Source organism: Artemia franciscana, chromosome 5 (assembly GCF_032884065.1).
Source record: "Artemia franciscana chromosome 5, ASM3288406v1, whole genome shotgun sequence".
Lineage (NCBI taxonomy): Eukaryota > Metazoa > Arthropoda > Branchiopoda > Anostraca > Artemiidae > Artemia > Artemia franciscana.
In genome coordinates this window covers 34,757,395-34,772,159 of record NC_088867.1, presented here as the reverse complement: position 1 = coordinate 34,772,159, position 14,765 = coordinate 34,757,395, and the positions used below count along the sequence as shown (strand labels likewise).

The following is a 14,765-nucleotide window of genomic DNA, read 5'->3' as shown; positions in this document are numbered from 1 at the left end:
TCAACCGTAAAGAATAATCCAGGGACAGGCAGTCGTGTCGTAAGTAAGTATAATTCGTCATTACCAAATATTAAAAACAATAAAAAAGACAAATAATTCAGAGGCGACAACCCAGCACAGGGGCTTTTTTATGCACTTTGAGCTCTAGTTTGGTATACATACATATATATATATATATATATATATATATATATATATATATATATATATATATATATATATATATATATATGTTTTTAACTACGTAAAACTTGCGAATATCCAACATTCTTTGCTGTCCCATCGTCTGTGCATATAAATAGATTGTCAGGTTTACCGACTCTTGAACATGCAACGCATAATGGTCCATGGGAAAACAATCCGTATTCAGATCTATACCTCATGATTCTATTGATTGCCCTTGAGCTTTGTTGATGGTGATTGCTAATCGACCATTTCTTTTGTTGCCGTCGTCATTTATATATCCCCCTGTGCCCCCCGGCGTCCCCGTTGTAATTGTGTCCCTGTGTCCGCGTCGTCATTTATATTCCCTGTGTCCCCGTCGTCATCTGTGTCCCGGTGTCCCAGTCTGTGATTTCTGTTTGAGTGTCCCGGGCGCCATTTATATTCGTTAGGATATTGTAGGGCATCGTAGCATCGATGAGTTTAAGCAATTCTTGTCAACTGATTGTTTCGCCTATAAGGAATATTATCTCGTGGTAAGAACTGAACACCGGCCACAACGATTGCCACTTTGTTGATAGTTGCGTATCAGGAGGCATCAATTCGATTGCTGTTTTTAAGCAGAAGCACTAAATTATTATTTTTGTGGAAAAGATGATATATAAATATATATATATATTTTCTTTTTAGTTTTTTTGTAGTTTTTACCTTTTTTAGTTTTTTTCTTCTTTTGTATCAATTCTAAAGCCAAAGTTCAAACCTGGAGCCTCTCGGACCTAGAACCTGAAGCATAACGCTTTACCAACTCAGCTACTTCGGCGTGAATACATTCGTTTTGAGCAGCTTCCTCGGGTGTTGCCATTGTAGGTTCTTCAGTCATTTTACAATTAGAAATTTCTCTTTCAACGGTCTTCTTACAATTTAAAATTTGTCTTTGAACGATATTCTTAAATACCTGTGTCCTGGTCGTCATTTATATTGCCTGTGTCCCGGTCGTCATTTGTGTCCCGGTATCCCAGTCTGTAATTTCTCCTTGAGTGTCCCGGTCGTTATTTATATTCCCTCTGTCCCGGTCGTCATTTGTGCCCCGGTCTGTAATTTCTCTTTGAGTGTTTTTTCTTTTTAGTATTTTTTAGTTTTTTATATTTTTTCTTTTTTTCAGTTTTCTTTTTCTTCTTTATTTTTCAGCTTCACTATGAAATACATATCGCCGAACCTTTGTTTTTTTTAACTAAAATCTGGTAGGCATTGATGACCTTATCCAAGTCAAGATCCCAAACCCAATCATCATCGCTATCATTTTCAGTTTTGATATGTTTTGACTCTCGCTGTCCGGGTGGATCTTCTTCTAACTGCGCGGTTTTGCGTTCTTTAGCCTCAAGCCTGTTTCCTTGCTGTTCTTTTGATTCCTTGGCACGCTTTCTTTTCTGACTTTCTCTATCAGCAGCAAGTTTTTTGGCATAGACTCTTTGAGCATCTTCACCGGCTTTTGCCATGGTAAGTTCATCAGTCATTGTAAACTTAAACATTAATAGATTTCTACGTGAACATATGTCTTAAATATCTTGAATGACGTCACCGTCAAAGCAAAAAGTGACGACAACTAATTTCATGACGTCAGTCAACACAGAAACATGACGTCACCTGATCCACAGACAGATCCACAGACAACTTATTTATATATATATATATATATATATATATATATATATATATATATATATATATATATATATATATATATGTATATATGTATATATATATATATATATATATATATATATATATATATATATATATAATATAATTTCTTTAAGGGTAATTAAAGGGTAATTACCCTTTCAGTTATGCGGTTTCAACAAGATTCACATGTTTCTCTTTTTTACTTTTTTTTTTACAGATATGTGTTAGAATGCAATTAAATAAAAAAAACTAGTTTTTTTAACTGAAAGTAAGGAGCGACATTAAAACTTAAAACGAACAGAAATTACTCTGTATATGAAATGGGTTGTCCCCTCCTCAACGCCTCGCTCTTTACGCTAAGGCATTTAATTGTTTTAAAAGTAGAATTTTAGCAAAGAGTCAAACTTTAGCGTAAAGAGCGAGGGATTGCGGAGGGAACAACTCATTACATATCCGGAGTAATTTCTGTTCGTTTTAAGTTTTAATGTCGCTCCTTACTTTCAGTTAAAAAAAAAACAATTTTTTTATTTAATTTCTGAACGTTTTTGAATTAATGCATGTTTGATTTTGGCTCTCCACACATAAATTATTAAAATGAAATTTGTATATTAATTGTTTTTTTGGCTAAATGGCTGTCTCTTAGTTTTGATCAGACGAATTTGAGAAATAAGGGGTGGGGAAGAAGGCCTAGTTGCCTTCCAATTTTTTGGTTACTTAAAAAGGCAACTGGAACTTTTAATTTTTTACGAACGTTTTTATTAGTAAAAAATATGCGTAACTTCAGAATTAACTTACATAACACGCTTTTATATTCTCATATTTTTTATTTTGTATGCGAGGGGGTATGTACCCTCGTTAATACTTCGCTCTTTACACTAAATCGTAAGTTTTGTCCCAATTCTTTAAGAATGACCCCTGAATCAAAAAGGCCGTAGAATAAATAGTTGAGATTACTAAAAATAGTTTAGCATAAAGAGCAAGATATTTATCTCCTCCTAAATACCTCGCTCTTTATGCTAAATTATTGGACCACTTGGTCGATACTATGACCCCGGGAAAAAAAACAACAACAAACAAACAAACAAATAAACACGCACCCGTGATTTGTCTTCTGGCAAAAAATACGAAATTCCACATTTTTGTAGATAGGAGCTTGAAATTTTGGCTATAGCGCCACCCCAACAGCTAGTTTTTAATAATTAAATAATAATTTCTTTTTGACGTTAATTGACACTTTTACAAATTTTCTTTGAGCAGCAAGCATTCTAAACTTCAACAATTTCCAATAAACTTCAAACTTTTGGTTTTCTGTTTTAAGGTTTTCGAATTGATTTAATTCATTGTCAAAATATATTGAAATATTTGTGCAATCACCAGTTTTTTCTATTTTAAGCAATTTAATAAAATTTAAAAAGAGCCTCAATTTTTTGAGCTCGTAGATATTATATATATATATATATATATATATATATATATATATATATATATATATATATATATATATATATATATATATATATATATATATATATATATATATACTAGCTGTTGGGGTGGCGCTTCGCGCCACCCCAACACCTAGTTGGTGGGGGCGCTTCGCGCCCCCCCAAGCCCCCCCGCGCGCGTAAGTCGTTACGCGCCATATTAGTTACGCGCCATTGTAGTTGTGTCCCTATGTCCCACCTGTGAATATAGATATATATATATATATATATATATATATATATATATATATATATATATATATATATATATATATATATATATATATATATATATATATATATATATATATATATATATATATATATATATATATATATATATATATATATATATATATGTTTTTAACTACGTAAAACTTGCGAATATACAACATTCTTTGCTGTCCCATTGTCTGTGCATATAAATAGATTTTCAGGTTTACCGACTCTTGAACATGCAACATATAATGGTCCATGGGAAAACAATCCGTATTCAGATCTATACCTCATGATTCTAATGATTGCCCTTGAGCTTTGTTGATGGTGATTGCTAATCGACCATTCCCTGAGTCGCCATCGTCATTTATATATCCCCCTGTGCACCCCGGCGTCCCCTTTGTAGTTATGTCCCTGTGTCCCGGTCGTCATTTATATTCCCTGTGTCCCGGTCGTCATTTGTATCCCGGTGTCCCGGTCTGTATATACATTCGTTTTTTAGTTTTGTTTTTCTCCTTTATTTTTTTCCTTTTTTCTTTTTTTTCTTTTTTAGTTTATTTAGATTTTTAGATTTTTTAGTTTTTTTATTAGTTTTTAGTATTTTTGTAGTTTTTACCATTTTTTTAGTTTTTTTAGTTTTTTTTTTACTTATGTCCTGGTCGTCATTTATACTCCCTGTGTCCCGGTCGTCATTTGTGTCTCGGTGCTTTGTTGATTGCTAATTTATATTATATTTATATTTATATTTTTTATATTTATTAATATTTTTTTAGTTTTCTTTTTCTCTTATTTTTCAGTTTTTTCCTTTTTTTTAGTTTTTTCTTTTTTAGTTTTTAGTTTTTTTTTGTTTTTTACCTTTTTTTAGTTTTTTTAGTTTTTTTAGTTTTTTAGCTTTTTTAGTTTTTTTTTTTAGTTTTTTTTATTAGTTTTTAGTTTTTTTTTTAGTTTTTGCCTTTTTTTAGTTTTTTCAGTTTTTTAGTTTTTAGTTTTTTACCTTTTTTTAGTTTTTTTTAGTTTTTTAGCTTTTTTAGTTTTTTTTCTTTTTAGTTTTTTTTGTAGTTTTTACCTTTTTTAGTTTTTTTTCTTCTTTTGTATTAGTGTGAAATAATTCAGACGTCATATGCGGACAAACACGACGTCACTCGACAGACAGACAGACAGACATAACCCACAAACAACTTATTTTTATATATATTTATTCATATTTTTTTAGTTTTCTTTTTCTCTTTTATTTTTAAGTTTTTTCCCTTTTTTTAGTTTTTTTCTTTTTTAGTTTTTAGTTTTTTTTTAGTTTTTTACCTTTTTTTAGTTTTTTTAGTTTTTTTAGTTTTTTAGCTTTTTTAGTTTTTTTATTAGTTTTTATTTTTTTTGTAGTTTTTGCCTTTTTTTATTTTTTTCCGTTTTTTTTTTAGTTATTAGATTTTTACCTTTTTTTAGTTTTTTTTAGTTTTTTAGCTTTTTTAGTTTTTTTTTCTTTTTAGTTTTTTTTGTAGTTTTTACCTTTTTTAGTTTTTTTCTTCTTTTGTATTAGTGTGAAATAATTTAGTGTGACGTCACCTGATCCACAGATCCACAGATCCACACACAGACAACTTATTTTTATATATATAGATATATGTATATATATATATATGTATATATATATATATATATATATATATATATATATATATATATATATGTATATATATATATATATATATATATATATATATATATATATATATATATATATATATATATATATATATATATATATATATATATATGGGGAAAGCTGACATCTTCAGATTTTCAGGCCTAAAAATCGATCTATATATGTCACGAGTTTCAGAAAATTCGTCCAGAGCCTTAATTTTGGGGAAAAGACATGTGAATGACGTCATTATTGTATACATCAGTATCTTAATGACTTCATCCACTAATATAAAAGGCTGCATTCATATTACATCCGTAAATGACGTCATATAAAAATGTATACCATAATATATTTCAGTGACGTCATTCATAGCATAAAAACAAGCGTTGTCTAGGAAGATCCATCAGTCTACTTTTGAAAAGCAAGCAGTAATATAAGTATGCTAATAACAAGTACAAATACAAACAGCCAGCATTGTGATATGGCACTAAGTTCTGGAAACTTTGATCTTGACCCAGATTCCCAGCTTATGACTGGAGTGACCGATTTTACATACCAAGATGACTTACAACTGGACTGCGAAAAACAAATTCCTTTGAAGCACAGATTGGCTAGGCATATGAGGACTCAAAACGGGATAAAATACTATGAATGTGAAGAATGCAAAAAGAAGTTTTCTTCGAAGTCCCATTTGGCTGTGCATATGAGAATTCACAGTGGGGAAAAACCATATGAATGTGAAATATGCAAAAAGAAATTTTCTACCAAGTCCTATTTGGCTGTACATATGAAAATTCACAGTGGAGAAAAACCATATGAATGTGAAACATGCAAAAAGAAATTTTCTACCAAGTCCAATTTGGCTAGTCATATGAAAATTCACACTGGAGAAAAACCATACGAATGTGAAACATGTAGTAAGAGATTTTCTACCAAGTCCCATTTGGCTGTGCATATGAGAATGCACAGTGGAGAAAAACCATATGAATGTGAAACATGTAAAAATAAATTTTCTATCAAGTCCCATTTGGCTATGCATATGAGAATTCACAGTGGAGAAAAACCATACGAATGTGAAACATGTAAAAAGAAATTTTCTATCAAGTCCTATTTGGCTATTCATATGAGATTTCACAGTGGAGAAAAACCATACGAATGTGAAACATGTAAAAAGAAATTTTCTACCAAGTCCCATTTGGCTGTGCACATGAGAATTCACAGTGGAGAAAAACCATATGAATGTGAAACATGCAAAAAGAAATTTTCTATAAAGTTTGTTTTGACTGAGCATATGATAACGCACACTAGTGAAAAACCCTATGGATGTGAAACATGCAAAATGCAATTTTCTTTGAAGTCCAATTTGGCTAAGCATATGAGAACACACAGTGGAGAAAAACCATATGAATGTGAAACATGTAAAAAGAAATTTTCTACCAAGTCCTATTTGGCTAGTCATATGAGAACCCATACTGGTGAAAAACCATATGAATGTGACGTATGCAAAAAGAAATCGTCTTCAAAGTTTGTTTTGACTGAGCATATGAGAACGCACACTGGTGAAAAACCCTATGGATGTGAAACATGCAAAATGGAATTTTCTTTCAAGTCCAGTTTGGCTAAGCATATGAGAACTCACAAGCATGCAAAAACAAATTTTCTATCAAGAACAATTTAACTAGGCATATGAAAACACACGCTGATGAAAAACCATACGAATTTAAAGAATTAAAAAGTGATACGAGATGTTATTCCTACTGATTTATCTTTTTTTTCAAAATTGACATTTGATTCATTTAAATTTTGGATTGTTTTAAGTTTCAATTAAATTTTATAATTTAACCTTCATTCGTCTTTGGATTTATTATAGCTCCGCTTTTATTTGATTCTTTCTTGTAATTACTCAATGATATATATGAGCCTGAAAAACACGCCAACCTTTTGAAAAAGAGGGAGAAACCCTCCAAAAATTATAGTGATCTCGCCAATGTCTACTATTGTGCCTAGTAAAGAAAGGACCTCGACACATAGTACCCTATAATCAATTGTTTTGACAATATATCGGATCGAAATCAAAAGTCACCATTAGAATCGCCATATCCAAAAAGCACAGGAAATTACAGTCTTCTGGCTCGGAAAACAAGGGAAATCACTTTTTTGCAAGGGACCGATTTGTCCTTTTTCAATTTTTTTCTCCTACTAGCGGGGCACTGGAACATAAAAGAGTTGTTTAAGGACTCATTCTAAAGGAAGTCGCTATATCTAGTGCCTTTTGTAAAGGATAAAACATGAAATTTAAGATAAAATAAATATTTCGACAAAAAATCTGCTTCTATGCATACTATTATCACTTTAAAGGTGTAAAATTGCAAACACATCATCGACCTTAGGTAAAACATATTGCAAGTTGTCTATCGACCATTGGTCATTGGGACCTTTCAATGTTATATGCATTTCCTGGGAAGCCCTCCGTTTTCTCGAGGAAAGAGTAGCAAACAAAGGTGACTCATTTGTATGTAATATGCTACTTTACAACGAAAATCAATATATGCATGCCTGCGAATTTTCCCCCTCAAGCCAAATCCAACCATTTTATCACTATTTTAGCACGATTATTTTCCACTAATCCTAAAGGTTTTTTGAGCATATGAATTTAGGGATTTAATTAACCTTTTAGATTTAACAGATTTGCTCTGTTGGGGGGGGGGAGGGGTTAATTCTGAAAAATTAGAAAAATGAGGTATTTTTAACTTACGAAGGAGTGATCGGATCTTAATGAAATTTGATGTTTGGAAGGATATCATGTCTCAGAGCTCTTATTTTATGTCCTGACCGGATCCGCTGAAGCAGAAGTTGGAAGGGCGGAACCTAAAATCTTGGAAAATGCTTAGGTTGCTGCTATTGCTGTAATTTCTCTTTGAGTGTCCCGGTCGGGTGGCTTCGCCGCTGGGCCCCAGCATGACACGCGGCGGCTTCTATATATATATATATATATATATATATATATATATATATATATATATATATATATATATATATATATATATATATATTCTCATTGTCCCTTGTGTTCTAACACAAAGAGCTATAATATATAGAATTAGATTTTGTCTTCTTGTCTATAAACGTGAACATCTAATGAAACAGGGTCATTAAATCAAAATATAGTATTTTAAAAGTTTCTGAGTAGGCTACTATTCTTAATAGGTTCAAAGACCTCACTAGCTATACATGACTCGACAAAAACGGAAGAAAAAAACATAAGGAATTAAGGAATCAAAACAAGGGATATTTTCATTGGAAAAGAAACAAGGAAAAGAAAAAAACTAAAAAAGCTAAAAAAAGATAAAAACAAAAATAAACTAAAAAGAAAAAAAGGAAAAAAACAAAAAATTTATTTCACCATATATCAATTCAAAAACGAATTTATAAACAGACCGGGACACAAATGACGACCGGGACACGGGGAATATAAATGACGACCGGGACACGGGGAATATAAATGACGACCGGGACACTCAAAGAGAAATTCCAGACTGGGACACCGGGACACAAATGACGACCGGGACACAGGGAATATAAATGACGACTTTCTATGAAATTCTATGAAAATTCTATGACTTTTAGGAGATGTTTCCCCCTATCTTCCAAAATAAGGCAAATTTTCTCAGGCTCGTAACTTTTGATGACAAGGACTAAATTTAATGAAACTTATATATTTAGAATCAGCATGGAAATTCAATTCTTCTGATGTATCTTTTAGCACCAAAATTCTGTTTTTTAGAGTTTCGTTTACTATTGAGCCGCATCGCTCCTTACTACAGTTCGTTACCACGAACTGTTTGATTCAGCTGCGAACTTGGCCTTCCGATGTTGTGATTAAACAGTTCATGGTAACAAATAGTAGTAAGGAGCGACCCGGTTCAATAGTAACCGAACTCCAAAAAACAGAATTTTGATATAATAGTTACATCAAAAGAATCGTATTTTTATGATGCTTTCAAATATATAAGTGTTAAATATATATAAGTTATATATCAAGTTTAGTCTTATCTTTCAAAAGTTACGAGCCTGAGAAAATATGCCTTGTTTTAGAAAATAGGGGAAAACACACCCTAAAGGTCTTAGAATCTTAACGAAAATTATACCATCAAATTCAGCTTATCAGAGAACGCTATTTGTAAAAGTTTTAAGCTCGTATGTATAAAAATGTTGAACTGTGGAATTTTTGCCAGGAGACAGATCACGGATGCATGTTTATTTGCTTTTTTTCCAGGGGAGATCGTATCAACCCAGTGGTCCTAGAATTTTATGGTAGGGCACTTTTAAGCTAAAATTAAAATTTCTAGTGCCTTTTTTAAGTGACCAAAAAAATTGGAGGGCACCTAGGCCCCCTTCCACGCTTGTTTTTTCCTAAAATCCCCAGATCAAAATTTTGAGATAGCTATTTTCTTCAGCATAGTCGAAAAACCTAATAACTATGTCTTTGGGGACGACTTAATCCCCCACAGTCCCCAAGAGAGGGACTGCAAGTTATAAACTTTGACATTGTTTACATATAGTAATGGTTATTGGGAAGTTTACAGACGTTTTCAAGGGGACTGTTCCGGTTGGAAGGTGTATGGGTCGGGGGGTTTGTTTTACGTGGGAGGATCTTTGCATGAAGGAATTTATCATGACATAAGAGAATTTCCATGAAGGGGATGCAGGATTTTCAAGCATTATTTAAAAAAAAAAAGAATGAGAAAATACTTTAAAAAAAGTTTCTCAACTGGAAGTAAGGAGCAGCACTAAAAATTAAAACAAACAGAAATTATCACATATATAAGGGCGTTTGTCTCCTCCTCAATACCTTTCTGTTTGCACTAAAGTATTTTTAGTAATTTCAACTATTTATTCTACGGTCTTTGTGATTCAGCGGTCATTCTTAAGGAATTTGCACGAAATTCAAGCTTTAATTTGAAGAGCGAGGTATTGGAGAGAGGGTGAACCCCCTCATATACGCAATAAAAATATACAAATATAGAAGTTCGTTACGTAAGTTAATTCGTAAGTTATGCATATTCATTATATATAAAAAAACATCAAAAAGTAAAAAGTTCTAGTTGCATTTTTAAGTAACCAAAAATTTTAAGTAACCCAAAAAATTTAAGTAACCTCCTCCCCCACCTCTGTAACTTAAAGCGTAACTCTAACATGTAAACTTAAAACGAGCAGAAATAATTCCGTATATGAAAGGGGCTGTCCCCTCCTCAATGTCCTGCTCCTTAAGCTAAAGTTTGACTCTTTGTCACAGTTCTACGTTTTAAAACAATAAGAAGCTTTAGCTTAAAGAGCGGAGCATTGAGGACTCAGAAACAACGTTTTTGTGTGATCCGTCAAATTTATTGCGTTTTTCGTGCGAGTTTATACGTCACAACGGTTTAACAGCTGTGTTGAGATATTTAGTTCATTTAATTAAAATTTATTTAATTAAATAAATAAAGATTTAATTTAATTAAATTAATTAAAGATATTTAATTAAAGAGCGAGGGATTGCGGAGGGGATAACCCATTTCATATACGGAGTAATTTCTGTTCGTTTTAAGTTTTAATGTCGCTCCTTACTTTCAGTTAAAAATTTTTTTTTTTTATTTAAGTTCTGAATGTTTTTGAATTTATGCATGTTTGGTTTTGGCTCTCCGCACATACATTATTAAAATGAAATTTGTATATTAATTCTTTTTTTGGCTAAATGGGTATCTCTTAGTTTTGATCAGACGATTTTGAGAAATAAGGAGTGGAGAAGGAGGTCTAGTTGCCCTCCAATTTTTTTGTTACTTAAAAAGGCAACTAGAACTTTTAATTTTTAACGAACGTTTTTATAAAATATACGTAACTTAAGATTTAACTTACATAACAAACTTTCATAATCTTAATTTTTATTATGTATACGAGGTGGTTTGTACCCTAGTTAATACCTCGCTCTTTACACTAAATCGTAAGTTTTGTCCCAATTCTTTAAGAATGCACTTTAGCATAAAGAGCGAGGTAATTATCTCCTCCTAAATACCTCGCTCTTTATGCTAAAGTATTTTTAGAAACCCCTCATATGCATAATAATCTCTGTTTGTTTTAAGGTTCAATGCTACTCCTTCCTTTCATTTGAAAAAACGTTTTAATGTTTATTTTTCATTGTTTTCTTATGCTTGAAAATCCTGCGCCCTTTTTATTGAATTTTTCTTCCCCCATGACAGATTCCTCCAAGGAAATATCCTCCAACATAGCCCCCTCCCCTCAGCCCCACCCCCAAACAAAATAAAATCCCCCTGAAAACGTCTGTTCACTTCCCAATAACCATTACTATATATAAACAATGGTCAAAGTTTGTAACTTGCAGCCCCTCCCCCAGGGATTGTGGGGGAGTAAGTCATCCCCAAAGACATAGTTTTTATGATTTTCGACTATTCTGAGCAAAATGGCTATCTCAAAATTTTGATCCGTTGATTTTGGGAAAAAGTGAGCGTTGGAGGGGGCCTAGATGCCCTCCAATTTTTGGTCACTTAAAAAAGGCACTAGAACTTTTCATTTTCGTTAGAATGAGCCCTCTTGCGACACTCTAGGACCACTTGGTCGATACGATGACCCCTGGGAAAAAAAACAAACAAACAAATAAACACGCACCCGTGATTTGTCTTCTGGCAAAAAATACAAAATTCCACATTTTTGTAGATAGGAGCTTGAAACTTCTACAGTAGTGTTCTCTGATACGCTGAATCTGATAGTGTCATTTTCGTTAAGATTCTATGATTTTTAGAGGGTGTTCCCCCTATTTTCTTAAATAATGCGAATTTTCTCAGGCTTTTAACTTTTGATGGGCTAGACTAAACTTGATGAAACTTATATGTTTAAAATCAGCATTAAAATGCGATTCTTTTGATGTAGCTATTGATATCAATGTTCAATCTTTTAGAGTTTTGGTTACTATTGAGCCGGGTCGCTCCTTACAACAGTTCGTTACCACGAACTGTGTGATGCGTTCATAGTGGATTTAAGCTGCAAACCTGGGTTTGCAGTGATGTGATCAAACAGTTCGTGGTAACGAACTGTAGTAAGGAGCGACCCGGCTCAATAGTAAACAAAACTCTAAAAAACGAAATTTCGATGCTAGACGATTTATCAAAAGAATTGGATTTTTATGCCGATTTTAAATATATAAGTTTCATCAAATTTAGTCTTTGTCATCAGAAGTTACGAGCCTGAGAATATTCATTATTTTAGAAAATAGGGGGTAACACCCCCTAAAAGTCATAGGATCCTAACGAAAATCGCACCATCGGATTCAGTGTATCAGAGAATCGTAAAGAAAAAATTTCAAGGTCCAATCTACAAAAATGTGGAATTTTGTATTTTTTCGCATAGTCTAAAACCATAATAACTATGTCTTAGGGGATGACTTACCCCCCACAGTCCCTGGGGGAGGGGCTGCAAGTTACAAACTTTGGCCAATGTTTACATACAGTAATGGTTACTGGGAAGTTTACCGACGTTATCAGGGGAATTTTGTTGGTTTGGGTGTGGGGTTCAGGGGAGGGGGCTATATGGGAGGATCTTTCCTTGGAGGAATATTTCATGGAGGAAGAGAAATTCAATGAAAAGGGCGCAGGACTTTCTGGCATTACTATAGAAAAACAGACAATGAAAATATAAACATGAAAAAGTCTTTTTCAATTGAAAGTAACGAGAAGCATTAAAATTTAAAACGAACAGAGCATAAAGAGCGATTTTTAAAGTATTTAAAAATACTTTAGCATAAAGAGCGAGGTATTTAGGAGGAGATAAATACTTCGCTACTTATGCTAAAAAATTTTGAAGTAATTTCAACTATTTATTCTACGGCCTTTCTGATTCAGGGGTCGTTCTTAAAGAATTGGGACAAAACAAGATTTAGTGTGAAGAGCGAGGTACTAACGAGGGGACCAACCACCTCATATTTATAATCAAAAATATAAGAATATAAAATTTTGTTACGTAAGTTAATTCTTAAGTTATGTATTTTTTTTTACTAATAAAAACGTTCGTTAAAAATTAAAAGATCTAGTTGCCTTTTTAAGTAACCGAAAAATTGAAAGACAACTAGGCCTCCTTCCCCACTCCTTATTTCTCAAAATCGCCTGATCAAAACTAAGAGAAAGCCATTTAGCCAAAAAAGAATTAATATGCAAATTTCATTTTAATAATTTATGTACGGAGAGCCAAAATCAGACATACATTAATTGAAAAACTTTCACAAATTAAATAAAAAAAACAAGTTTTTTGAAATGAAAGTAAGGAGCAACATTAAAACTTAAAACGAACAGAAATTACTCCGTACATGAAAGGGACTTTTCCTCCTCGACGCCCCGCTCCTTGCGCTAAAGTTTGATTCTTTCTCGCAACTCTACTTTTTAAAACAATAAAAAATTAAATAAAAAACGGTTCAATTAATTAAAATTCATTAAAAAAAACGGTTCAACGGCTGTGTTGAAATATTTCTACTGAACCGTAAAAAACCGTATCCGTTATTCTGAATTGAACGCTTTGTAGACTTCAAGTAACTGATAAATTAAACTTCAAGTAAATGACAAACTAAACGTGTTGATAAGATGTTTTCTATTAATATTTGACAAACAAATTTGGGTCCTATTCTTTCAATACAAGATTTTAATACGAGAGGCCTGGGTGATTTTTCTTAGGGAATGAGCATAGAAGATAAGTCATATTTTTCATTAGGCATAGCTCCTCTAGGCTAATCCAGGTTGAATCCTTTGAATGTTTATCTTGGCTTCTAGAGCTTGATTTAGGCAATTCCTATGCACATGCTATAATGCTATATAAATATCTCTAGGGATGTCATTTTTTGGGAGGGGGAGGGCAGTTGCCCTCAATTAGTTCGAAGAAAAATTATTATAGAACCAATGTCCATTTACTGTCCAAATATGGACCCCTCTTGCCCCCCAAACAAAAAGGCTGGAGCTGCACCCCTGAATATCTCATAATATTTTTTGCGCTTCATCTGCTGTAGTGATTCGTTTCTTTGTGATTATTGTGTGATTTTCCTGTACCTACTATCCGTGAGCCGTTTTGTGTTAAAAGAAATCGGATGGAAGAAGAGGGTCAGGAGGCGGTAACCCTTAAGCACCGTAGGCATTTTTGAAATTTATCCGCAAGCTAGTTTTATAAATTACCGATAGTGGTTTTCTATCGTCAAAGTTTTTTTTTTAATTGATTATTGACTTTATGATAAAAATTACAGGAACAATAGCAATCTATGCTTAATCTAATGAAATGTTACCCAAACCAAAGTTTCCGCAATTAACCTTTCATTATGCCTAAAAAAAGCACCATAGCAAAGTTCAAACTGATTGTCATCTTGATAAATAGATCATTCAATCAGTTTTTGCTTGATCACCGCAATTTTTCTGGCCATAAAATATTATTTAATCGACAAAGAGTCAAGCGATTACTATTTCACCAGCCGTGACCTTTTGAAAGAAACTTTTTTGTTTAACCTTGCTTCACTGAAGATGGTAATTTCATCTAAGGAGGATTTGACAAAATTT

At 32.6% G+C, this 14,765-nt stretch overlaps 1 protein-coding gene across 1 annotated transcript; it reads left to right on the top strand.

The window, feature by feature from the left end:
• Positions 1-5,352: 5,352 nt before the first annotated feature.
• On the top strand, positions 5,353-7,613 carry LOC136027320 (zinc finger protein OZF-like). Its single transcript, XM_065704445.1, has one exon. The coding sequence runs from the start codon at positions 5,624-5,626 to the stop codon at positions 6,860-6,862; it is 1,239 nt and encodes a 412-aa protein (XP_065560517.1). The 5' UTR covers positions 5,353-5,623; the 3' UTR covers positions 6,863-7,613.
• Positions 7,614-14,765: the final 7,152 nt, after the last annotated feature.